Source organism: Zingiber officinale, chromosome 8A, assembly GCF_018446385.1.
Source record: "Zingiber officinale cultivar Zhangliang chromosome 8A, Zo_v1.1, whole genome shotgun sequence".
Classification (NCBI taxonomy): Eukaryota; Viridiplantae; Streptophyta; class Magnoliopsida; order Zingiberales; family Zingiberaceae; genus Zingiber; species Zingiber officinale.
This window is the reverse complement of record NC_056000.1, coordinates 11,006,138-11,033,452: the sequence shown is the minus strand read 5'-3', so window position 1 is coordinate 11,033,452 and position 27,315 is coordinate 11,006,138. Positions and strand designations below refer to the sequence as shown.

Sequence of the window (27,315 nt, the reverse complement as noted above, 5' to 3'; positions counted from 1 at the left end):
AATGTCTGTTTCTTTTTCCTTTTTTGATTTTTAATTTGAGCGTGATCAGTAGGGAATCGGCGGCCAAAAGGCGCAGGAAATCCCAGGAATAAAGTAAGAAGGAAAGGAAGGGAGAAAGAGAGCAAATCGAGATATGGAATCCGCTGCCCAACGCCGGCTGCGAGCCATCTCCGGTCATCTCATCGCCTCTAGCGATCCGGATAAGACTTCTAACCTTAGCATCAACACCACAGTCGGCGAGTTCGTGCTCGGTACATGTCCTCCTCCCGTCTCTTGGTTCTAGATTGGGTCCTAGATGGAGTGTTTCTTACCGTTTCTTGTCCTTTTTTCTTTAATTTAAAATCAGTAACATGCTCATTTTCTTCTTGAATCAGCAATATGAATATTGTGAAAGAGTTATTCTTGTCGATTGAAGTAGCTAGAAAGTAATTCCTGAATTGTTCAAGTATCGCGGAAAAAATAGTCAGTGATTAATGGGGAAAACGGAGGATAAAGAGAAGCTCCGATGGAGTGGTTTCTGGCTCCCAATTTGTTTGTTTGGCTTTGGTATTGCGTGCTTAAAAATTATACACGTGACTACTTGATTCTAGCTCGACCACCCTTATCCTTTCTTTTGCTACCTTCTAGCAGTTGGCTGACTCCTTACTCGCTTCTCGTTCATTGATTTGATGTTATGCGATTCTTGTGACTTTACGATGTCAATGCCATGTAATCTACCTTTTTTATATTAAATTTAAAGTTGGTAATGGGTGAATTGACTCTTCGGACCTCTCACCATTGTCAAATCTGACTCCGAAGTAAATGGGGAGGGGGAAAAAATTTCCTGCTTGTGCTAGTGGGGCCATAGTCAATTTGATGTGACATGCAATCGCTTAATCTTGTAAGCATGGAAGTTGGATTTACTCTCCATATGTGATGCAAATGTACCACCGAGTACCAACTCAGCTACGCCGTTGGGGCAAAGGATTTGCTCTCTAGTATTTATGGAACTTGTCCATCTTGATGAGTTTTTAACAGTCAGGTTATGGTCAATGTTTTGATGCTAATGTACTGTGATTTTGTCCTGATGGATCTGAGATCATTTCACATGCATACTAGATACTTGGCTTGGTTTAGTGGTTTTAACCGCTCTACCTGTAAAGTTTATCTTAGTAAATGTTGCAGGATCAAGTAGGAGCTATCCAATTTGGCTGTGGCATCTCTTCGTCTGGTTGTTGGGTGTTGAATAGTTATCCAGCTATTTCATGAACCTCCACTCTAAATCATGATGTTTCTATATCGCCAATAAAATACTTGAATTAGTAGGCCATTTGCCCTTAGTTTGTGGCATGTTTTCACTGATATCTCAAATGCTTGTTCATCTAGATTTTGGGATGCTAATTGTTTCTTAGAATCCTTTTCCAAAATTCTAGTACCTAGATATGAATTTTCACTTATTTTTTGCCCACATTTTGGGGATCAAATGTGCAACTTTTTTCTCTTAAAAAGATTATTTGCTTAATGTATTACGAATCTTAGATCTGCTTGATGGCTTGTCGCTACTTTGTTATTTTTCTTATAAGCAAAAATGGGTTGCCGCTACTTAAATAATGCAATAACTTTATCTGTCATTCAGTTTATTTGAAAGTTTAGGTCTGTAAAGATATAAAAGTACTTGATATTTCTGTTCCTTTTCTCTTGCTGTTAGGTGGTAGCCTTCATCTTTTGCTTGCATGGATGTTTGAAGTTGTTACATTTACAAGCCCTCTTCATTTCTACACCTGCTAGTAGATTTTTTTACTTATAGTTTTCTCTTCCACCCAGCTGAATCTTAGATTTTTATGACAGTTTATGGTTCATATGACAAATATTAAGTATTTCCTTTAGTATTACAATCTACTCAAGTTGAGACTTTTTGTGCATTCCACACCCCCCCCCACCCCCCCCTTTTGCTCCTGCTATTTCTAATGGTGTGATTACTTTGAGAGAAGTAGTATAAGAAGGGGGAAAAAGGATGAAAGAATTCTCAATTTCTTTTGTTACTTGGCAAGGAGGCAGAGATTGAGGATGAATGAATATAATTTTGTGCATTTCTTTCATTTTATGCCTTCCTTAATTTGGTGAAAATGAAGGAAATGAAGTTTGAATATTGAATAAAAACAATAATATGTCTGTGACATTATTTTCTTCCTCTCATTTTCATCCAAGTAAATGAAGATGAAGAGAAACGAGTGAATGATTTTATTTCTTTGCTTTTTCCTATCTTAAATCACTTATCTTCTTGTACTTATTCCTCTTCCCTCCAATTAAACACAACATTAGTATTTAATTCATTTGATCTCAAGTATTTTGGTTGTGCAGCACAGGGTTACAGTGTTGTTTTTCCTGAGAAATTGCAAACTGGGAAATGGAATGTTTATAGGTAGACATGACATTGGTGTTGCACATTTGCCTATCATTTATCTAACAATTATTTTAACTTGGCAGATCCGCAAGATCCCCACTGAAGCTAGTTTCTAGGTTTGCAGAGCATCCTGATATCGCAACACTGCATGATAATTTTGAGTCAGTATATCTTTTGGCTATTCTATTTTATTAAAGTTCTTCTTCAAGCTCATGAAATTAGTTCTTTTATTTATAAACACACCCCATAAGATGGTTCTGAAGAGTGTTTTTCCTTTAGCTTTATTACCATATGAACATTAAATTCATGTTAAACTATTATCTTCTAAATACAAGACCTTATACAAGTTTTTTCCTTAGAAATATTACTTATTCAAATGTAATTACTGTCAAACTGAATGTTGCTTTGCTTTCAATGACCATTAGACATGCTGTAGAGACCTTTCGAAATTACAAATACCTGGGTACAAGGATTCGTATGGATGGAACAGTTGGGGAGTAAGAATCTACATTTTGGCTGTTGAGATGCCCATCTTGTCATTTTTTTTAATGATTGTGTTGCTGTTCTATTATTTTTTTTCAAGATACAAGTGGATGACCTATGGAGAAGCCGGCACCTCTCGGTCAGCAGTAGGATCTGGCCTTATTTATCATGGAATACCAAGGGTAAGTAATAATGATTCAGATGTATTACATTTGTTGTATTATGATGAAAAGCTGAGTAAATAAAAGTTATTGCAAGCTAAAATGAATAAGAGAATTTGTTTTAATATGTCATTAAGAATGAATAATTCCTGCAAAGGTTCCTTTTGTTTTATAAATGGCTTCAAATATTCATTCTAGCCGACATTCAAGTAGTTGGGATTAGTAATTGTTGAAGGCTTGAAGCCATCACTGTCTAAGTGTAAGGGTGGGCATAAAAACCAATATATCTCAACCAACTGAAAACCAAACTGAACCAACCCAAAAATCAGGTGTTTTTTGGGTTTCAAATATTTAACATTCTGTATTTCAGATTTGGATTGGGCTTTGGGTTTTTATTTATAACATGGAAAAATACAACCCAACTGGGTTTATGTAATGTATATTATATTAATTAAATTATATATGATATAATTAATTAAAATATTTATCTATATGTTATATGCTGTGAAATATCAACATAACGATAGAGGAGTTGCTTCGTGACTTGTGTTTGAGCTCTCTCGTGCTTTCTACTATATTATGATCCCATGAGATTGTTCAGTCTGTCTCCGTAGTCACCCCATCTATTGTAAATAGCTTATAATGCATTAATGCCTATTTCTCTTTTTTTGACACTTTTATTTTGTTACTTAAAATATTTTATATTTACTAAGAAGAATTGTTAAACAATTTCTTTTCTATCGATAGTGGTGGCTTGCAACTGAAACTTAACAAAGAAGCGCTATTGTGTTTCTTTTATATGTATATTTCATAGTTCTAGTATAGTTCTTGTATGTATCTTTGTAGGCATTGCATTCAAAAAACATCAGTAGGTACTGATCTATGTATTTGCAACCTAGAACAAACAGGGTTGATTTTTTTTTTAAAAAAAATAAAAATTGACCTGACCCATGCCCACTGCCCACACTTAGCAAAACGTCTATCACTTCCTGCATCTTAAGTTCTTTTACTTGTGGTTGTGCTCTTGATGAACCATTAAGTGTTACATATGATTGATTTTTCTTTATCTTGTTCTTAACAAGAAATCATTCTAATTTGCTATTTGGACAGGGTGCATGCATAGGACTCTATTTTATAAACAGACCAGAGTGGATTATTTTGGATCATGCCTGCTCAGCATATTCTTATATATCTGTGCCTCTTTATGATACATTGGGTATGACTTAGTTCACTAGTCTTTATATTTATTTTTTTTTTATTTTTTTTGGTTCGTAATAAATACAGGCATTGGCACATCTGCAGGACCAGATGCGGTGCAATATATAGTTAATCATGCATCAGTTGAAGTCATTTTTTGTGTACCCCAAACACTGAGCACTGTGAGTTCCAAACCTATGCTTTCTCTTAGCTGTTCAATTTTTTTGTTTAAGGCATGATAAATCAAATTTAACATGCATTTATGATTTATTTGCTCTTCTCTTCGTGCCAAATTTCATAGGCGTCCATACCCAGGATTTTTTAAAGTTGCAAAAACCAATATTTATCTCCTTTTTTGTGGATAATTTACTCTTTCAGAGACTTAGCCCAAATCCTTGCCGTGCAGATTTCCTCCTAAGTTATATTTTTACTATTGAAGTACTTTAATTTGTTTGAAACTGAAGACCTGACTTCTACCACTTTGTCTTATTCTTAATCTGTAATGAGCTAGTTGTTGATTTCACAGTTGAAACCTTCATATATTTTTGTTTTGCAGCTACTTATCTTCTTATCTCAGATGTCATCTGTTCGTTTAATAGTGGTAAGGTTGTTGAAAGCTAATTTTTTTAAATTCTGATTTTGAATAATTGTGTCTAGTTTTTGCTTATTTTCAATTTCTTTCATAGGTTGTTGGTGGAATAGATGAGAAGATGCCCTCAATTTCTTCAGCAACTTCAGTGAAGATTATTACTTATTCAAAACTGATTAGTGAAGTAAGTTTCTTTTACCATATATCTTGACTGAAATTTACTTGAGAGTTAAGAAACTTAAGATTATACTGCAAATATAATTAAATGAAAGGATGTAGAATTATATCATGTTATCTTGTACTTTAGAAATGCTTAAGAAGGCTTGATAATGATGTAAATATTCAATGAACAGGGTTTTATTTTTAAATACAGAATTATGTCCACCACTTAATTTGATACGAATGGATTTCTGTAGGTAATGATCTTAATTGGTTGTGTTGTTTGACAGAGTTGCCTCTTCATTAAAATTGTGCAACTTGAGCTTTTCATTTGATCATATCTGCTCTTTATCCTAGCATAAATTCCGAAATGTGTAAAATATTAAAGTAATCCATCCATCTAGTCAAGTTATTGATCAGTGACATCATTTCCACTCCACCAAATAATTTGACCAAAGGCTTGAAACCCAACTTCACATTCTGAGTGATGGCCATAGTGGAGAGATATTTGGTCTGCTGTTTGTTGTTAGGAGGATGGTTGAGGTCAATTCTCTCAAGTGGATACATAAGGCAAAATCCAAAGTGAATGATCTAGGTATTTTGAGAAAGACCTTTGGCCCACAAGTTTGTACCGTAGAATAGAAGGAAAAAATCTCTTTGTTTTCACTATTAATCTGCTTACATGTAGGTATTTATATACATAAGGAAGAAAAAAAATCAATCTCAATCCCTACAATCAAGGGAATACAATCAAGATCAATCATAATCCCTACAATCAAGGGAATCTTCGAAAGTATTCAACACTCCCCCTCAAATTGGAGCATATATGTCAATCATATTCAGTTTGTCAGAGAGTTCTTGAGAATCGTTTTCCTCCTAATACTTTAGTGAAGAGATTGACGTCTTGGTTGGATGATGATATGAATGTAGTAATTTTCTAGCTCATTACACACTCGCGAATAAAGTGACAACCAAGCTCAATATGTTTAGTCCTCTCATGAAAAATCGGGTTACTTACAATGTGATAGCTGCTTGGTTATCACACATTGGTAGTGGTTCATTGTAGATGAATCCTAATTCTTCAAGCAAATTCTTTAGCCATAACATCTCGGTTACGGTGTGAGCCATGGCTCTGTACTTAGCTTCAACAGTTGACCTAGCAACAACAATTTGTTTCTTACTTCGCCGTGTTACTAGATTTCCCTCTACGTAAATGCAATACCCAAAAGTGGACCATCTGTCAGTCTTAGATCTAGCATAGTCGGCATCAGAATAAGCTTCGATTTTTAGATGCCCATTTCTCTTAAATGACAACCCTTTTCCTATAGATTTCTTAATGTACTTAAGAATCCTAGTAAACTTGCTTCGGCTTATCCGTAAAACGATTGACTATTCTAATTGTAAAAGAGATGTCAGATCTCGTTATTGTTAAGTAGATGAGTTTCCCATCAAACCGTCTATATTTTATCTTATCCTCAAATAACTCTCCAATATCATCCCAAACACTTGAATTGATATCTATAGGCGTATCAACTGATTTCGTTCTAAGCAATCCAGTGTCTTTGAATAAATCTATGGTATACTTCCGTTGGCATAATAAAACTCTAGATTTGTTAAGAGCAATTTCAATTCCGAAGAAATACTTAGGACGTCCCATATCCTATGCAGGATGAGATTTCAAGATCTAATTTATCATAATTTGAATATTAGTTGTTTATATTCTTACCAAAAATAGAATATTCTTACCTAAAGTAGATTAATAGTAATTAGTGTAATTGCTATAAATATTTTCTTGTCTAAAATAGGTTGTACAACCATTCTTATTTAAAGGAAAGATCATCAAAGAAAATGGCATTTAGCCATTTCATCAAATTTTGTCATAATATCGAGCTAGGTTCTAAAATTCATAATTGAATCTTCGAAAGTTTCTTTTGCTTCTGTTTTATAGAGTATTCTGGTTTGTTTTCATTTTTTTGGGTTGATTAATTTCTGATCAACTACTTTAGCTTTGAGATTTTATTTTGCTCGGAAGAATGTTTGCTGAGAATTTTCTTGGAAGAATATCTACAAAAACTTTGGCTATCAAATTTAGGAAAGAATTATGCAGCATGGGAATTTCCTTTCAGAATGTTTCTGAAAGGGAAGAAGCTTTGGAATTACATTGATTGGTCTGCTATGCTCCTAAAGAAGGTACAGAACTTAGTCAATGGGAGACAAAGGATGCTTGAATCATCTCTTGGGTTTTAGGTTCTATTGAACCTCATATGGTGAACAATTTACGTTCCTTTAGTACAGCTAAGGAGATGTGGGATTATCTGCAACGCATATATCATCAAGATAACATTGCAAGACGATTTCAAATAGAACTTGAGATTAGTAATTTTAATCAAGGTAATCTCTGTAGTATTATTCTGGATTTATTAATCTATGGAGTGAATATTCTGGTCTTATCTATTCAAAGGAACCTAATGAGGCCTTAGCCAGCCTTCAAGCGATTCACGGAGATAGTAGACGCGATTAGTTTTTGATGAGACTGAGGCCAGAATTTGAAGTTGCACGGGCTGGATTACTGAATAGAAATCTTGTCCCTTTCTTGGATATATGTCTTGGAGAATTGTTATGTGAAGAATAAAGAATGACTACACAAGTTGTTCTAGGTTTGTCCAAGGAGATATCTGAGGTTGTTAATGTTGCTTATGCTGCTCAAGGGAAGAACCGAGGAAAGGGACAAATGCAGTGCTATAGTTGCAAAGAGTTTGGGCATATTGCCCGCAATTGTGGTAAGAAGTTCTACAATTATTGTAAACAGAATGGACACATTATCAAGCAATGTTCTATACTCCCAGAAAATTGACGAAGCCAAGCTTTTCAAGCTGCTATCTTAGACCCTACCACTATCAGTTCTACATCCACAATTGCTGGCACAAATCAGCCTATTACTACTCCAGAAATGGTCCAACAGATGATCATTACAGCATTTTCTACTCTTGGACTTCATGGTCAAGGTAAGATTATTTCTTCTCCTTGGTTTGTTGATTTTGGGGCATCAAATCATATGACGGGATCACCTGATTGGCTACATAATCTTCAGAAGTATACTTGTAAACAAAATATTCAAATTGCTAATGGTAGTAATCTTCTAATTACAGCCATTGGTGATATTGGACTTTCCTTTTGGCATGTATTTGTCTCTCCTAGATTGTCTACTAGTTTAATTTCTGCTGGGCAGTTGGTGGATAATAACCGTGATGTAAATTTCTTTCGTCGTGGTTGTCTTGTGCAGGATGGTCAGGGAAGGTGATCATGAGGGGGCCTAAAGTGGGCAGATTATTTCCATTGCAATTTACTATTCCTAGAACTTTGTCTTTGACTTCTATTATTATCGAAAATAAGGCTAACATTTTGCACAAATGATTGGGCCATCCAAATAATGTGATATCGTCTCATTTGCTGAAGCATGGTTTTCTTGGCAACGAAAATCAGTGTTCTTCTAATAGTTTATCTCTTGATTGCTCTGTTTGTAAATTAGGAAAGGGTAAAGTGTTATCTTTTCTTACCTATGGTACTCATGCTAATACATGTTTTGAGATTATACATAGTGATGTTTAGGGTGTTACTCCTATCATTTCGCATGCACAGTATAAATATTTCGTGACATTCATTGATGACTATAATCGTTTCACATGGATATATTTTTTGCATACTAAGGCTGAAATGTTAACTATTTTCAGAATTTTTGTGGCTTATATTAAGACTCAAATTTTCACCTCCATTAAGATTTTACGGTCCGATAAGAGAGCTGCTTTTCCCCCCTCCCAACTGTCAGCATCCCCTCCCCCCTCCCTTCTCTCTCCCTCGTAAATGACATGTTTACCCTTCTTTTTTTTTTAAAAAAAAATTGTTTCAAACAATTCACTATTTTCACCAATACTTTTATTTTTTTAAATTTATTATTATTATTTTTTAAGTTTTATTTTTATTAATTTTATTTTATTTTTGTTAATCTATTTTTTTATCCATTTTATTTTTTTTAAATAAATTTTTTTTAGGAGTTCTCTAAATGTGTTACTCAAGCTAAAAAAAAAGAAGCTGTTGATCCATATTTTTTTATAATTTTTTATTATATATTTATAATCTTTTGTTTATTTTTAGTTATATATTTTAGGAGAGGAGTATTTTGACATGTATCAAAGATTGAAAGATGGATAATTTAAAGAGAGTGAGAAATTCTGATACGTGTCAAGAGTTGGAAGTGAGATAATTTAAAGGGATGAAAGATTTTGACATATGACAAGGGTTGGAAGGGGGGTAATTTAAAAGGATGAGAGATTTTGACATGAGTAATTTAAAAAGAGTGATAAGTTCTGACATGTTTTAAGAGTTAAAAGTGGAGTAATTTAAAGGGATGAAAGATTTTGACATGTGTCAAGGGTTGGAAGAGGGGTAATTTAAAGGGATGATAGATTTTGACATGTGTCAAGGTTGGAAGATGAATAATTTAAAGGGAATGGAGATTCTAATATATGTCAAGAGTTAAGATAGTAATTTAAAAGAAAAGGGTGTTTTGAAAAAATAAAAAAATAATAAGCAAATTTAATTAAAAATAAAATTAAATCAAAATTTAAAAAATAATAATCAAAATTAATTTAAAAATAAAATTAAAAAATATATAAGTATTAATGAAAATAACAATAAACTAAATTAATTAAAAAATTAAATTAAATAAAATTTAAAATACTAGTAGCAAAAATGACGATAGTGTGACTTGTTCTAGCTATTGTTGCTTCTAAGGGCTGGTCATTACGACAGATGGACGTTAAGAATGCCTTTTTATATGGGGATCTTAAGGAAGCAATTTATATGACTCCGCCACCAGGATTATTTTCTACATCCTCTTCTGATGTTTCTAAACTAAAAAAAGTCACTCTATGGTTTAAAATAGGCTCCGCGTGCTTGGTTTGATAAGTTTTGATCCACGTTTATTTGCTTCTCTTTTGTCCAGAGTCAATATGATTCCTCTTTGTTTCTTTGCAAGACTATTAAAGGAATTGCTTTGCTCCTAGTATATATTGATGATATCATTATTATACGGACTGACTCTGAATTGATTTCTCAGCTTCAACGCCTTCAAAGCTCTTTTTTATATGAAGGACCTTGTCCTTTACGCTATTTTTTAGGCCTTGAAATGAACTCGGAGCAATTTGGGTACCCTAGGTTTTGATGTTTGGGCAAAGGTTTAAGTTAGGTTTATTATTGTATTTAATATGCATTGTGAGTGTGCAGGATACAGGTACACAAGGAAAGTCCAAGGGTGATCTTGGCAAAGGAGGAAGTCCAAGGGTGAGTCTTGGCAGTGTAAGTCCAAGTATATAGTCTTGGCAATGTAAGTCCAAATGTGACTTGGCAAAGGATGAAGTCCCGGAGCGTGGCTCCTGGCAGTGAAGACCCGACAATGATAACAAGGCTAATGGAAGCTCCAGAAGGCAAGGCGTGAAGGATGTGGAGACATCCGAGGGACGCAGATTGATGGAAGAGGCTAGAAGGCTAGGTCTAGGTTGTGCGGGCAAGGACGAGTGCATGAGAGATTGTACTCAGGGTAAAATTTCAGTGTGCACTGCAGCAGTGCTGTAGCGTTACTGTAGTAGTACTGTAGCAATTGATTGGTGTTTTCATCAGTCGACTGGTAGCCGACCGTTGACTTGTAACGATCGAATTTCACTTATGACTAGTCGACTGGTGGTTGTACCAGTCGATTGATGGCGGGAAACACAGCTAGGTGTTTCCTCCCGAGCTCTATTTAATAGAGCTCGGGGTGCTTGGTCATGATTAACGAAAATAGAGGTGGTTAACCCCTATTAGAGTCTCCAAGGTCTTTTTAAGTTATCAAGAGCTTGTGCGAGTTTGTGGCGAGGTTTCTCCATCCATAAGGAGCTACTCGAGCTAGCCGGAGGTTTTTCGAGAAGTCATTCACCGACGGATCGGGATCGTCCACCTTACGGACAACCGTAGAGTAGGAGCTTTATCTCCGAACCACGTTAAATCAACGTGTTATGTTTGCTTTCTCTTGTTAGTATTTGTTTTTGTATTCCGCTGTGCATACTAACCATTGTAGGAAGCAAACATTAGGTGAGTCGCTATTCACCCCCCCTCTAGCGGCGTCAAGGTCCCAACAAACTCTACCGTGACAGGTATTTTCTTAAATCAACATAAATACATTCAGGAAATAATTACATTAGCTAGTCTTCGAGATGGTCGATCTGTTGATATTCCCTTAGAAGTGAATGTTAAATATCATCGTGATGAGGGTGATTTTCTTCCTGATCCCTCCTTATATAAACATTTAGTGGGGAGCTTGAATTATCTAACTATTACTTGGCCTAACATTTCTTTTGCTGTCCAACAAGTTAGCCAATTTATGCAGGCCCCTCGACACCTTCACTTGGCTATTGTTCATTGCATTGTTCGCTATTTGCAAGACACTTCTACTAGAGGTCTTTTCTTTCCTATGGATTCTCCTATTCACTTGGTTGCATATAGTGATGCTGACTAGGCTTGTTGTTTTGATACTCGACGTTCCATTATTGGTTGGTGCATGTACATTGGCAACTCGCTTGTCTCTTGGAAAAGCAAGAAGCAAGATCGGATGTCAAAATCATCCACTAAGTTTGAATATCATGCTATGTCTTCTGCATGTTCTGAGATTGTTTGGCTTCAAGGACGGTTGGGTGAGAGCTTGGGTTTCCTCAAATGGAACCTACTCCGCTTCATGCGGATAATACTAGTGCTATCCAAATTCAACTAACCTAGTATTTCACAAGCGCACCAAGTACATAGAAGTGGATTGTCATTCTATTCGTGAAGCATATGATGTCTATGTCATTTCTCTATCTCATATGACCATTGTTCAACAGATTGCTGATATATTTACTAAGGCTCTCTCACGACAACGACATCATTTTCTTGTTACCAAATTGATGTTTTCTGATCATTCGGCATCAATTTGAGGAGCGATATCAATGACAGATATTGTGGGCAATCAATTGCTAAAATTATGACAGAAATTATGGCTGAGATTTCAAGATATAATTTATCATAATTTGTGTATTAACTGTATATATTCTTACTTAAAATAGATTAGTAGTAATTACTGTATATATCTTCTAACCTAAAGTAGAGTAGCAATAATTAGTGTAATTGTTGTAAATATTTTCTTGTCTAAAATAAGTTGTACAACAATTTTTATTTAAAGGAAAGATCATCAAAGAAAATGACATTCATCAAATCTTATCATATCACTCATCACAAAGTGTTATTGTAAATACTTCTTAGTTTCATCTATCCCACATATATCACTCTCAAATATTAGGATGTCATCAATAGAAACAATAAGAATAATAATTCCATTCGTGCTCTATCATACAAACACAGAATGATCAGATTTTCACTATTTGAAGCCAACAACTCTAATTATATTACTAAATTTATCAAGCTAGGCTCTGGGGCTTTGTATAAGACTTGAAATAGCATTTTCAAGTCTGCAGACTATAGTAACATTCTCCCCCATAGCAACATACCCTGGAGGTTGCTCTATAAATACAGTCTCATGCAAATCGCCATCAAAGAAGGCATTCTTCACATCTAGCTGATACATTGGCAAGATTGATTGACATCTAAGGAGAATAAAATTCTAATAGAATTCAGGCAGATGGTAGGAAAGAACGTTTCAAAGTAGTCAACACCATAAATTTGTGTAAATCCTTTGGCCACCAAACGAGTTTTGTATCGATCAATAGTACCACCAGCTTTAAATTCAGAGTAAATACCCCATGCAACAATATCAACAAAAGGTGGTGCAGCCACCAACTCCCACATACCATGAGAGATAAGGATAGACATTTCCTCCTCCATTGCAGTTTGTCAAGCTGAGTGTTGATAAGCCTCAAAGTAGGAAGTTGAAACTTGTGTAGATGATAGAGAAATAACAAAGCGCAGAACACAGGACCAATGTAATCAAACAAGATATGATTAGACAAAGGATGGGTAGAGCAAGATCGAATATCTTTACGAAGAGCAATAGGTAGATCAATATCGGAGGGGCGAGGAGCATTAGGAGATGAGGGATATGAATTTACTCCTCATCTTCTGAAGTCTCTGCCTCAAGACCCACTATCTCTCCATCTGAACTTAACCTTTCATTTTCTTCTATCACTAGAAGGGGAGCTTTGACGCAATCAATAAAGTTGTTGCTTTGTGACCAAAAGGTCATGGGTTCAAATCTTAGAAACAACCTCTTACAAAAAGCAGGATAAGACTGCTACAATGGATCCTTCCCGGGACCCTGCATAGTGAAAGCTTCATACATCGAGTTGCCTTTTTTTTTTTTTTTTTTTAATTTTCTTCCAACACCAATAACTTCAATTGTTTCTCTACACATTGGTGAAGTGGGTGGAATTTTTCACCACATTTGAAGCATAATCCCTTGGCCCTTCGTTCCAATAATTCTGGGTAAGAAATGGAATGAATTCCTCTGAATTTTTCCATGAACCCTCGCTTATCTCCTTCTCCTTTTCATGCCTTAGAGGCTTGGGATAAAGAAGGATTTCTATTTGATGTAGAACCTGCATTACTAGCTTCCTTAGAGTCACAAATCCAATTGGGACCCCATCCTGATGTTTTACTAGTGTTGCCCATTTGAAAAGACTGACCCAATTTCTTTTGAATTGAATTATTCACAACATATGGTTGAAAACTGCCCAGACCAGCATTGCCTGGCCAAAATTGCTTGATTACTTCTCCTTCTCGAATGTCTTTTGTGAAATCCCCCCTTCCTCTAACAATTCCTCTTCAACATCCTTTGCCCTCTAGAGAATGGATTTAACATTCGAACTCTTCTTCGAATATGAGGTTGTAATCCACTCATGAAATAGCCAATATACTGCTCTTTTAGAAGACGTGGAATGTGTGAAGAAATCAACTCAAAGGCTTTAATAAATTCTTCTACATTTCCATTTTGTTTTAATGCTGCCAACTCTTCAAAAGGATTTTTATGTCTACACCTTCCATAACGAGAAATGAGAGCACGTTTAAATTTTTCCCCAATTAGATTAACTTCGGTCTCCTTAAGAAGACTAAACCAATGAATGGTAGGGCCTTCCATACTTACATGTGCCAACTTGATCTTAACTTCATCAGAAGTATTCTGGACTTTGAAATAAATTTTAGCCCTAGTAATCCATGCCACTGGATCCCAATCATCAAACACTGATAATGCTACTTTCTTAATAGACATCTCGTACTCCTCCAATTGATCACTTTGATATTCTTGAGTCTGATGATTGATAAGCTGAAATGGATGCCCCCTTCAATGGTGTTGCTTCAACCCTTGTTCCTAATTGCTTGCTGATCTCTTGTAAAAGAGAACCATGTTGTTGCACTGCAGAGAATCGTTGCATTATACCTTTGATTTGCTCCCTACTTCCTTCTTGCATCTCTCCCAAAACATTAACCCTATTTGACATCTTTGGCATTCCTTCTAAGCATACAACCCCTCTTACATCCGACAGGTCTGAATATTGTTAGGGTTCCAAAACTCAGAATAAAGAAACACACAGAATTTTATTATAGTTAACAGAAAAGTATAACAAAAACACTCATAATTTGATAGAGAAATTTTCTCCACCAGCCAAAGCCCATACTCTCTTTTGATAATAATTCTTAGATCCTTCTCCACTAACTTTCTACCAACTTATAACCGCACACATACTCAAACATGAAAACATAACTGCTGCAATATAAATTGCCTACTACCCTTTTTGTGTTTTGGCCCTCTTGGAATATACAATCCATGTTTTAGGCTTGTTTCCCACATGATCCAGATAATCCAGCATGTTTCCTTCATAACCCAGGTTCACATCTGGAATTGGGTTTTTATCAGCATCCTATTTATAAGAAAGCAAGCTGTGCAACATCACCCCACAAAAACTTCGGAACATGCATGTGACAAAGAAGAGTATCAGCTACATTTAAAATATGACGGTGAGCAAGAGGTTTGATAAATTATGTCATGAGAATCACAAAATATAGACACAGTCTTCTGAGTGAACTCAAGTGTATTATTGGTTTGAAGAATGTGCAAGACAATAGCATATTGGACTTTTATTTCATTATAAAATGATATTAACACCTCAGAAATCTCACTCCTATTTTTGAGTAAATATAACCATGTTATGCGAGAATAATCATCAACAAAAATTATAAAATACTAAAAGCCCCCTCTAGACTCAACTTTACTAGGTCTCAAACATCACAATGAACAAGCTCAAATGCAAAAGAACTACGTTTATCAATTCTAGAAGGCAAAGAAGTATGATGGTCTTTGTCAAACTTATAGGACTCGCACTGATAGACTAAACAAGAACTAAACTTATAAGAATGGCAGAAGATAGGTGACCTAAATGACAATGCCACTGATAAGGAGACAGGTGCTAGAGTTCTAGGTGTAACCAAATCCAAATAGTATAGACCATCATGCTCATGTCCTCCACCAATCATCCTCTTCGTTTCCAGATCTTAAAAAATACAATAGGATGGATAAAAGATACAAAACAATAGAAAATTTAACTGCAAAGCAAAGAGAACATTATCAAGAGTGATATTTGCATTGGACCTGACAACACCTATTCCTATAATCAGAGAATAAGTGTCATTAGATAGATAGATAGAGGATAAAGATGAGGAAACAAAAGAGGAAGAGAAAATAGACTTGGTACCAATAATATGAGCAGAAGCACCGAAATTTAGCATCTAAGACTTATCATGAGACACAACAAACACACCTAGAGGATGAGGCGACCATGGCTGAGGGAATGCTAGCAGAAGAGCAAAGCAATTTCTCAAAATCAGTACGAGAAATTGAGATCATATCATCGTGATTGCCAGTGTCCGGTGATGGAGTCGATAGTTCAGTAGATGCATTATTAACCCAACTTCGCTTAACACTTCTCGGAGGCATGGTTGGACCGACCATAGTGAACACACGAACGACCTTTCCCGGTGGTATCAATTCCACGACCGTGACCCCGAAAGAACATCCGACTGCGAGCAGCGATAGTCAAAGTGTCGGAAGATGAAGAAAAATTGGTATCAGGACGGCCCGTGATCACACGAAGAACCCGAGACAGAGCATTCGATAACGTAGGAATGTTATCACTTGCTAGCAAATTATCCTGAACTAGTCGTAGAGTAGAATCTAAATCGGATAGGAACTTTGCCACCAAATATTCCTCCCACTGATTCTTTCGAGTCTGAGCGTCACAAGAGAGAGGACGGTATATCCTCGACAACCCCTTTAAGAGTAGCAAAATAACTACTAACAGATTAACCGTCTTGGTGAAGAGAGAAGAGTTTTTCATATAATTCGAACGATCGAGAAACATTTTTGTCATTCAAATACATACCACGTAAAGCATCCTACATCTCTTTGGCAATTCCCACGAACATAACATTAGTGCTCATAGACTCCATACTGTTGAGAAGCCAAGCCATAACAAAACAGTCATCCAAAATCCAATTTGAATATTTCCGATCTTTAGAGTGGCCGAACAGAATATGATCCTTCTTCTTATAAGAACCCAGGAATAGTTCAAACAAACGTGACCATAGGAGATAGTTGGTTCTATTCAATTTGATAGTGGTAGCCAAATTAGTTTTAGAATAGGAAGGCGTCATCGTAGGAGAAATTCAGAGATAGAAACCTGAGTAGTAATAGATTGGAATAGTGTTGATTGATTCCCCTTCTGGCAATCCAGCAACGCTTGAGATCAAGCAGCCGGCTGATCAAGAAGTTCCAATCTACTATTTACTCCAACTACATAAGATCCAATAGATTAGATTAGGCCGAAAGGAGAGGGTTGGTAGTGACGCAACAACTCAATATTACGGTTTCTGGTAGTGGCGGCAGAGAAAAAAAAAAAACTAGGTCAGAGAAGGGTTAACCTTGCTCTGATACCATGTAGAAGAGTTGGAAAAAATCTCTCTATTTTCACTATTAATCTACTTACATGTAGGTATTTATATATATAAGGAGGAAAAGGAAAAAATCAATCTCAATCCTTACAATCAAGGGAATACGATCAAGATCAATCTCAAGCCTTATAATCATGGGATTCAAATCAATCATAATCCCTATAATCAAGGGAATCTTCGAAAGTATTCAACATGTACAGACTCCAAACTTTTACTTTTTTCACCTTCACTGCAATTAATATTTAGTGGTGCTCTTCCATCAATCTTGTCTTTTATGGCCGATTATGTCCTAGCTAGTAGGTTTTATCATACATGCAATAAATCCCTGACCTGTTGTTTTTTTAATCAAAATCATTGTGTTTCTCTTTCAACATAAGTTCCTGTGACCTACATGTATCTTTAAGTATGATATTCTAGCCTGATCCTCAGATCTGGTTTGTTAATTAGGGGCAAAGTAATATTCAGAGATATTGCCCACCAAAACCTGAAGATGTTGCAACTATCTGCTATACCAGTGGTACAACTGGGACACCTAAGGTACTATAAAGTTTCAGTTTGGTGCAAAAAATACTGTATAAATCTTCATCATATTTGGTATCTGATGAGTCATGGATGATTGATGTGCAATAGGGAGTTGTACTTACTCATGGAAACTTGATTGCAAATGCTGCTGGATCTAGTATGAGTGTCAAGTTCTACCCCTCAGATGTGTTAGTGATTTTCATTTGGGGCTTACTGTTATTCATCTATCATGTTGATTAAGGCATGTCTAAAATATTTCTTTGTTTGCTCTTGCAGGTATATATCATATCTTCCTTTGGCCCATATTTATGAGCGTGTTAACCAAATTATGGTGACATATTTTGGAGTTGCAGTTGGTTTCTATCAGGGGGTATGTATTTCAATTCTGCTATAACTTTATTTGTTAAGCCAAAAATTTCTAGAAGTCTAGAAATACTAAGAGTATAAAATAAGATACATAAATAGATAGGACTTCTGAATTGGTTAGGGATTTTTGTATCAAATGTTGAGAGCAGTATTAGTTTTAGTTTGTATAAAACTTTTTATATAGTTTGATCAGGACTTATAACTTTGTTGGTTTTCTAATTTGTACCAACTAACATTACCATGAGTTTTGACATATTTAGTGGTTCTAACCTGCACAATTTGTTTGTGATAGTTGAATGTGAAATATGAATTCTCATTTGCTTCTTAGTAGTACTTAAAACCATGATTAGACACAATAAATGAAATGATGATCGAACTGGTTGATATTTGTCATTTATCTCTTCAAACTGTACACAGACTGCTCAGAATTAGATAGCGTGGTCTGAATGGAGTGTATTGTTTTAACCAGATCACTTTGTTTCAGTTCAATTTAATAGTGAGAGAATGAAAAGGCTAGTTGTGTTAACTCTGCCCCACCTATTTATTTGTTTAAATAAAAAATATCATCTACTATCCAGAGTGGTTCTCTTCTTAGTTCTTACTATATAGTTTTTTCATTATTTGGAAGTACCATTACCATTTCAATTGCTGGTATGCCCGTGATTAAATTCCTTGAATGTTCAAAGTTCCATTTTTTGTTAGTCCTGCGAAATTGTATCATATTATCTTTTCTAGATTCTTTATAAGGGTTGCTCTACTTCCAGGATAATTTGAAACTGATGGAGGATATGGAAGCTCTAAGGCCTACCCTGTTTTCTAGTGTCCCTCGATTATACAACAGAATTTATGATGGGTAACTTGGCGTTATCTATATTTTTCCAACAAAAGATAGATATATGTATTTTGTTTCTATAGTTGTATACATGAAATAATGCATCATTTACCACATTTGATTTTAGTGTGATGAATGCGGTGAAGACATCTGGTGGCTTGCGAGAGAGGATATTTAATGCAGGCTACAATGCCAAGATGCAAGCAATAGCAAATGGTAAGAGCTGAGAAATGAAGCATACTTAATTTTGAAAAAAAAAATCATACCTATGCTAGATGTCATTTTTCCCGGTATCAAGTTATCAAACAACTGCTGCGCATATCAGTGTGAAGTATCTTAGCAAAACCATATCGGTTCCAAGAATCACTGATAAATATCTAAAAGGTTCTTTGCATAGGATCATAAGAAAATTATGAGAAGGATTCATAGTTGAGATCTTTGTAACTTTTGTCAAGAAAAGTTATAATCTTTTCAGGAAAGAGCCCGTCACCAATTTGGGATAGACTAGTATTTAACAAAATTAGAGAAAAACTTGGAGGCCGTGTCCGATTCATGACTTCAGGTGCCTCTCCATTGTCGGCAGATGTTATGGACTTCCTAAGAGTGTAAGAAAGATTTATGGATATTGTATGTTGATCCGCCTTTACAGTTTTGTGATTGTCTCACCAACTTGCTGCTGTCCTACCTTCCAGCTGCTTTGTTGGTTTAGTTCTTGAAGGCTATGGGATGACAGAGACATCTTGTGTCATAAGTGGAATGGATGTGGGCGACAATTTAACTGGTCATGTTGGTTCTCCAAATCCTGCTTGTGGTGAGTATGAATATCACTAATTGGAAAGTGATCTGATATTTCCCTTTTTCATACTTGCAGACATTGTAGTTGTCTTTTGTTTGATGGATACTTCTCACACTATTCTATAGCAAGCTTAAGGTTGTATTCTATCTAGTAAATATAATTATGTGATTTTCCTTTTTCTCACTCTCTTTTCTTTTCCCACATGGTAATCCATTTCTTCTTGAGCACATGCCTAAATTTAAAGAACTTAATTGGTCTTTGATTATTAGTTAAACTTTTAACCTAAACAATGCATCTAGTATTCTATTAACTCTCTCCCGTGAAGTGTACTGCTTTCACATTTTTTATGCTTAGGCATGGAATTGTCATCTCAATATCTCTCGTGATCTATTTTCAAGGTGACTAAGTTATATGCACTGTTATTGTTGGGTTTTAATGTTTATTAATGGTTAAACATATAGTGAATCCATCAACAATGGCAATCAAGAATTCTTTTTTTTTTTCGTTCCTTTTTTGAATATTACTTCGAACTCAAAACAAATTTTGTAGACTGGATGGAACTTTTGTTGATTCCTTACATGCCAGAAACATCTTCTATTGGACGCTAAATGGTTTTAATATCAAGCCATGTCAGCACACTTGAAAGCATTTCAAGATTAACTGGAATAAGTTTCAATTTTATAGCAAGTGTCTCAACTAATTATCAATTTTATACTTTTACAAGATTTATAGCAAGTTTCATTTTTTTTTTTTAAAAATATTAGTTGGTGATGCATCAAAGTTAGATTTGGACTCAATTAAAATTGGAACAAGATACGAACAAAGAGATCTTAGTTTTTTTTTTTTAACTCTAGTGTCACTCCTCTTTACCATTATTGGTTTGGTGCTATTTTTGTTGAGGGTGAACAAAAAGATTATAATAAGCGGTATGTATATAATTTTAACCAATATTCATTGATCTAGGTTTAGTTCCATAGTGAAATTTATTTTAGATTTCTAGATTATAAAGATACATATGTGCTGTTAGATTTTGTAATGTCAAATTGAGTATTTCATAGTTTGAAAAGGTGAATATGTATTTTCAGTGAAAAATAACATAACTTTCTTCTTCTTTATCTCCAAGAATTTTCTTTATGGAAAAAAGAAAATTCTAACAGTGTGTATCCGCTCATTATTTCCACTGATATCCCAAGATATTCGTGTTTGATTTCTTTTTATTTTCAATAATTGTTATGTGGAGTTCTATCCCTAGCATTGAAATTGAATGTTAGGGTTTCACTGTTTATCCTCCTCAACTCTCTTAGTATTTTTAGTTAATATTTGATGTTATGAAAATGGAGATGTTTTGACAGAGATCAAGCTTGAAGATGTTCCTGAAATGAATTATACATCTGATGATCAACCGTATCCCCGTGGAGAAATTTGTGTAAGAGGTCCAATCGTGTTTCAAGGCTATTACAAGGACGAAGTGCAGACGTAATTGAAATTCTTATTGTTTGGTTTCCTTATGTAACTTTTAATGATCTTAAAATTTCTGAAACCTTAACTGATTTGACAGCAAGGAGGTAATGGATGAGGATGGATGGCTTCACACAGGAGACATAGGATTATGGTTACCTGGAGGACGTTTAAAGATCATTGACAGGTAAATTTATTTACTATTTTCACTCAGCAGCAAGTATAACCATGGTATTCTTTGTTACTTTGTTTCTAAAAATATAAAGTTTGTAGTTTTTTTGTCTTCTAACTATTGTGTCACCCACAAGGGAACTGAAATATAGGTATACTGTCAAAATAAACATTTAGTAACGAGAGGATGCTGAGTTTTTTAATTGTTTTTATTACCAGGTGTAAGAATCATAACTTTCAATTATTTGGGGCATGATGTTAGTGATAAATATAATAGTATTGCTGAAGCCGTAGATTTTTGGGGATAGAATATTTGTTAATGTACTTGTAAACCCTTGTGGATGTGGACGTGGATGTGCATGTGCCATTTACACTATGCTTAAGAATTCTAACTTCTAACCATGGTTTTGATGTCTTCTGAGCAGTAATAGGTGTGGGGCTTATGACTTAAGCTGATGCCTAAGAGTTATATGCATTGTGCCTAAGATGCCTCTTTTGAATAATGTTAGATGCAAGGATTATGTCATCATAATTTGCCTCCTGGACAATATGCCTCATTCTTTATAAACTGGAATATGGTGTTTTTGAACGGGAACATGCTATTTGCTGTAACTTTTAACTCTTTTCTGCAAAATGGCTTCAAATATGTGTTATTTAAGATTTGTAATTTTTTTCGTAATTTTGTAATCAACTTTCATCTTTATAATTACATCATCTGATTTTTAATGGAAAAATTACAGGAAAAAGAACATTTTTAAGTTGGCTCAGGGTGAGTACATCGCCCCAGAAAAGATAGAGAATGTATATGCCAAATGCAAATTTGTGTCTCAATGCTTTGTCTACGGTAAGTTCTTCAACTATCATCATGACTATGAACATATGACATGCTAAGCAATACAAATCTTAATTGACGCCAGGTGATAGCTTCAATTCCTATCTAGTTGCAGTAGTTTCAGTGGATCAAGATGTATTAAAAGCTTGGGCTACATCAGAAGGAATAAAGGTTGGTTTGCAACAGTCTCTCTTTTGCATTGGAATTCCATTAACTATGGAACCTATTTGTGCTCAAGTCTATTCACCACATGCCTAAGATTAGTTCTCTGTTGGCATTGCACTCAACCAGAATCCGGGGACTGAAATATTCTGTATAAAGTTAGGTGGAAAATAAGATGGACAAATTGAGATGTCCGAGTAACCTAATTGCCATATACTGACTGGCAAATATCATGGTCATTGAGGTTAAATAAAGTCAAATACCAGTAATTGCTATAAAAAAATAATGCATAAGGGTATCAATGCCATTTAAAAGGGACCCTTCAGGTAGCCCTAGTCCACCAAAGATAGCATAGCGAGTGCGAGTCCTCTCCAAAGATGCTAAAGCCCAGCTACAACTGGTACCTATGTGAAATTATATGAAATTTAACTCTGTTGATCCTTGGTAGATTATGTGCTAGTCCAAATATCACTGTTAAACGCCAGAAAACATACAATTAAACATCCCGTCCTATGAAAAGTTTATTTGCAACTATATGTCATGTGAGATCCAGCTTTAATGCTACTGCGATTATTGTTTCTTTGGTTCTTTGTTCAAAAGGTAGATCCGCTATCTTAACGGCCCTCCTAGTGCCGGCTCCACGGATATGGAGGAAGGTTCATGCAGATACACAGGTCATATGTGTATAGCGGGGTAAATCCCAAGTCGTCAGTTCCTGAGAATCGACCCCTGACCATTACGCCAGAAATACCATGCGCCTATCGTCTGCGCTACGCCCTGGGGGCTTTGGTTCTTTGTTCAACATCCTGTATGAGATAAACCTACGCATGAGGGGCACTTTCTGCTAAAGATATCTCTAGCTTGCATTATGATAATCCTAGTTAGCATAATTGATTATCTGGGGTGACCGGTCCGGTCTTACGGAAGTTTCCCACCGCCCATCAGGGTAAATCGGGAAGCGCACGCGGCGGTCAGCCCAGAAGCCCAGCATCCTTTGATTACGCCCCCCATTTGGAGGAAAAATTCCTACAAATACGCCGTAGCTGGGGTTCGAACCGTGAATATTTGAGAGACAACTTAAATGTCTTATCGCGGCACCATGACCTCGGGGACATCTCTAACTTGCATTATGAAGGTTGCATTGCATGTTATCTTTGACTGTTTATTCCCATTATTAAGAAATTATCCAGACTTGATCATTAACTTTTCTAAAAAATGATTGTTTAAATATGTTTCGCTTTTTTATTTTCAGTATGAAGGTCTAGCCCAGCTCTGCAGCGACCCACGGACAAGGGCCGCGGTCCTTGCTGACATGGATGACGTTGGAAAGCAGGCTCAGGTAACTCTTCACCTTGCGTTACCAAATCCGATATTTACATGTCTAATTCTTCTCCTAATCCTTGACGTCCATGCCTTCCAGCTGAGAGGTTTTGAATTTGTGAAAGCTGTCACTTTAGTTATGGAGCCCTTTTCTTTAGAAAATGGTCTACTTACCCCAACATTCAAGGCAAGTGTTATAACCTCTTTTCCCTCATTTAATTGGATTGAAAAATGCTCCTTATAGTTATATTCAAGTTCATCTTTCCAGATAAAGAGACCTCAAGCAAAGGCGTATTTTGCCAAGGCGATAGCAGATATGTACGCCGAGTTAGTTAATTCTGATTCGTTACATCAGAAACCAAAATAAATTGCACCAAAATTACACGCCGATTTATCTTGGAAGCTGAAGAAGTGGTTTCACAGACCCTACAAAATAAAATTAATCGTGTTTGAATAATTGCGTGCGATGCTGTATTGGTGGCTACAAGTTTCGAGAGGATTCTGGGGTGGGTAGGAGATTTCATCGTCGTTATTTTATCCAATCGATCTTTTAAAAGTTTATCATGTGCCAACGTGTCATATCGTGGGGATGGATATTGTGGTGCATGTATTAGTCTACCCGTTGTTATTTTGACGCTTCAAATATATTTATTTATTACCTTCTGGGCACAGCAATGGTGGCAGGGCGTTGCACTAACAGACACATCTGGGGTTAATTCGCAATAAGGGCATTTGCTAAGTATGATTAATTCTAGAAAGTTTGATTATGATTGTGGGTTCATTTGGTGTTTTTCGGATTTATTTTGATATTGATGGAAAATTTATATATATATCAAATAGAGTCATACTGAGATCAAAAAACTATTATCGATTGTAAACGAAGTCCGAAGAGATTTTCACTCTTCTGGAGCAGGTAGTTATGATGTTCATTTACTGCTTCAATATATATATATATATATATATATATATATATCAAAGTAGAGTCATATTGAGATCAAAAAACTGTTATCGATTGTAAACGAAGTTCGAAGAGATTTTCATTCTTCTGGAGCAGGTAGTTATGATGTTCATTTACTGCTTCAGTATATATATATAGTCACCAGCATGGCTTCTTCAGATCTATGCACATATACTCGATGATGTGCATCATCCCTTCGGGAGTGGTACAGTACCTCAGCAGGTACTAAAGAAGTTCGCTCTTGCATAGATAATTGCAATTGAGTTTCAGGCTCAATTTGTTGTTCAAGAGTATGACTTGTTGACAACCAATAAGAGCTTGCCCAATACGCCTTGCTGCTTGTTGTGCATTGAACAGTCGTCTTTGATTTCGTCGATAACCTCGTATTTGATCTTCAAATAATGGTGTTGTAGCTATTTGCTGCTGTTCTGTTCTTGTGGTTGCCATGATCCTTTCAATTTTTCTTGTTCTTCCTTTAAGATTTTATAAGGATCTTTGAAAACATACAGTTTTCCAGGCTTTTCTTTGGGCTTGGAAAGGGTAAGGTTTTGTAATTTTGTAATCAGGTCTGATGGAAAAGGGGTTGGATTTTGTTTTTGCAAACTGGCTTGAATTTCCTTTAATGTTTCAGAAATTTGAACAAGTAACTGGATTTGGGTATTATTTTGTTTAATAATTGTGGAAATACTAGGTGAAGAACCCTGGTAATCACTTGGTTTAGCAAAACCAGTTGAGGGTGATTCTATAGGATTAGTTGCTGAAATTGCTTCTCTATAGGATGAAGTGTTTCTAGAAATGATGTAATTATTCATAAAAAGGATCAGCACTTACAGGGATTCTTGTTGCCTTGGCGAGGGTAGTTCCTTTCCTGAGAATCTCATATAGGTGTGCCCTTGGTTTTCTCTAGACCTCCTGCCGTGTTCACCAAGTTAGGACCTATCCTCTTGCTTCTCAGAATTGCATAATGCCAACACGCCAAAACAAAAGAATTTATAAAGCTCTGATACCAAAGGGGTGATGCACATCATCGAGTATATGTGCATAGATCTGAAGAAGCCATGCTGGTGACTGACAATCATCAGGCGGACAGAAGTTTTATACAAGAAGAAAGCTTCAATCAACTAAGGCGAAGCGGTATGCAATATATTCACCTTGGAGTTCTTCAGGTACGTATACAAATATTACATCGTCAACGAGAAGGAACGATGACACTTGTTGTCTTTCGAGACAATAGGTGGCAAGGTGATCAGGCAATTCTAGCAACTATGGAAGTAGATCTTACTCAAGGAAGCCAGATGATCTATGTGATTCCAGAAATTATGATGACAATCGGCGATTTCTACCGAAATATTCAAATATCTATCCTTACAAGAGGATACGAAGCCTGGCAAAATAGTGAAGCAAATTTGCTAATCACAAGAGGACTGGTAGGTAGGCTTTCAAATACACCTAATGTTGGTTTTGCTTATGAAGTTCAAGGTGTTGTAGATTATCTTACCTCTCATGGAGTAAAAGCCTTACCTGGAAGAAGTTTCTCAACTCATCGGCTGCAAGGTCTAAATTGGACCATTAATCCTACTCAAATTACTATTCTTATGCAACCATCAGAAGTAAACAGTCAAACAATGCTGGATGGACGCATATCATTAAGCTTCAACAATTATATAGCAGCCCAAGAAGCAGAACCACCAAAATACAATGACGGAGATGAAGAAATTTTGGCGGTTATGATTGAAACACAGCCTGGTGTTTTTACTTATTTTGACGGTACAGAATCAGAATATTATGAAAATTATGGAGATTCAGACAATATTTATGACAAAGGAAAGCAAATAGCAGAACAGGATGACTCAAGGTACTCTCCTTACACTTAGCCTCATATTTTAGTAAATCGAATGTTTCCACAGGCAGTACTCCCAAAAAGAAAAACGGAAGGATCTGCTGGCCTTGATATAACAGCAAGTCATGATGCGATTATTGAACCATATGGACGAGAACTCGTACATACAGGCCTACGAATAGAAATCCCATATGGATATTATGGCCGAATAGCATCACGTTCCGATTTTGCATGGAAACATGGAATTGAAGTGGGAGCTGGAGTAATTGATTCAGACTATCGGGGTGAGGTACAAGTTCTTCTGTTTAATAGAACTAGCCTTCCTATATTTATTACTTCTCAGCAAGATATTGCACAACTAATCCTTGAGAAAATAGCTATGCCAGAAGTATATGAAGTTCCCTATCTTAGTTATACTGAACGAGGAGATCAGGGTTTTGGATCTACTGATCATCATTCTGTCTTTTTACCAATTAATAAAGCCTCTTCCTCTCAAGAACCGCATAAACTTACAACGCAGGATATCTTTTCCTTATTAATGCCACAAGAAAAACTGGCAGTTTTGGTGGAAACTGATTCTTCCCACATATGTTTTAAGGAAGCCCATGCAGCGACTACAAGCCCAGGGGCCTCTGTACCGCAGTCCATGGACACTACTTTAAACTATGAGGAGGAACCTGATTCCTACCTTGACTATATTCAGTATTTATCCTCACTGTCCAACACCAAGCCAATTTGGGACAGTTATTCAGATGATGAATGGACTAATCCATTCGCCAGCGAAGGTGGTGGGAGGATAGAGCATGCTCTTGAATTACGAGCAAACAATTATGAGGAAATTGTTCAACTTATTGCTGCAAATTGTGAACTGGAATATCCAAGTATTCAGAGGCTGACTGAAAATTTAATTGGGGAAGAACAGATATATTCAACTAGTACAGTAATTTCTCCATATCGACCCCCTCAAGATACAGCAATGGGGCCACCTGGATATCCACCAGCCAATAATACTCCCGGCCCAAGTTTTCAGCCCATATATGAGCAGCAACCTCCTAAGGCAAA

The 27,315-nt window shown here is 35.9% G+C and overlaps 1 protein-coding gene across 1 annotated transcript; it reads left to right on the top strand.

Moving 5' to 3' along the window:
* Window positions 1-24,130, top strand: LOC122012406 (long chain acyl-CoA synthetase 6, peroxisomal-like). The gene is made up of 23 exons (XM_042568924.1): window positions 1-251; window positions 2,341-2,401; window positions 2,467-2,544; window positions 2,809-2,880; window positions 2,967-3,048; window positions 4,138-4,243; window positions 4,330-4,406; window positions 4,781-4,825; window positions 4,911-4,997; window positions 17,444-17,533; window positions 17,627-17,706; window positions 17,795-17,888; window positions 18,649-18,737; window positions 18,844-18,932; window positions 19,192-19,321; window positions 19,409-19,527; window positions 20,865-20,988; window positions 21,071-21,157; window positions 21,882-21,985; window positions 22,059-22,144; window positions 23,388-23,474; window positions 23,556-23,642; window positions 23,724-24,130. The coding sequence occupies exons 1-23, from the start codon at window positions 134-136 to the stop codon at window positions 23,820-23,822; spliced, it is 2,091 nt and encodes a 696-aa protein (XP_042424858.1). The 5' UTR covers window positions 1-133; the 3' UTR covers window positions 23,823-24,130.
* The last annotated feature ends 3,185 nt before the right edge of the window (window positions 24,131-27,315 follow it).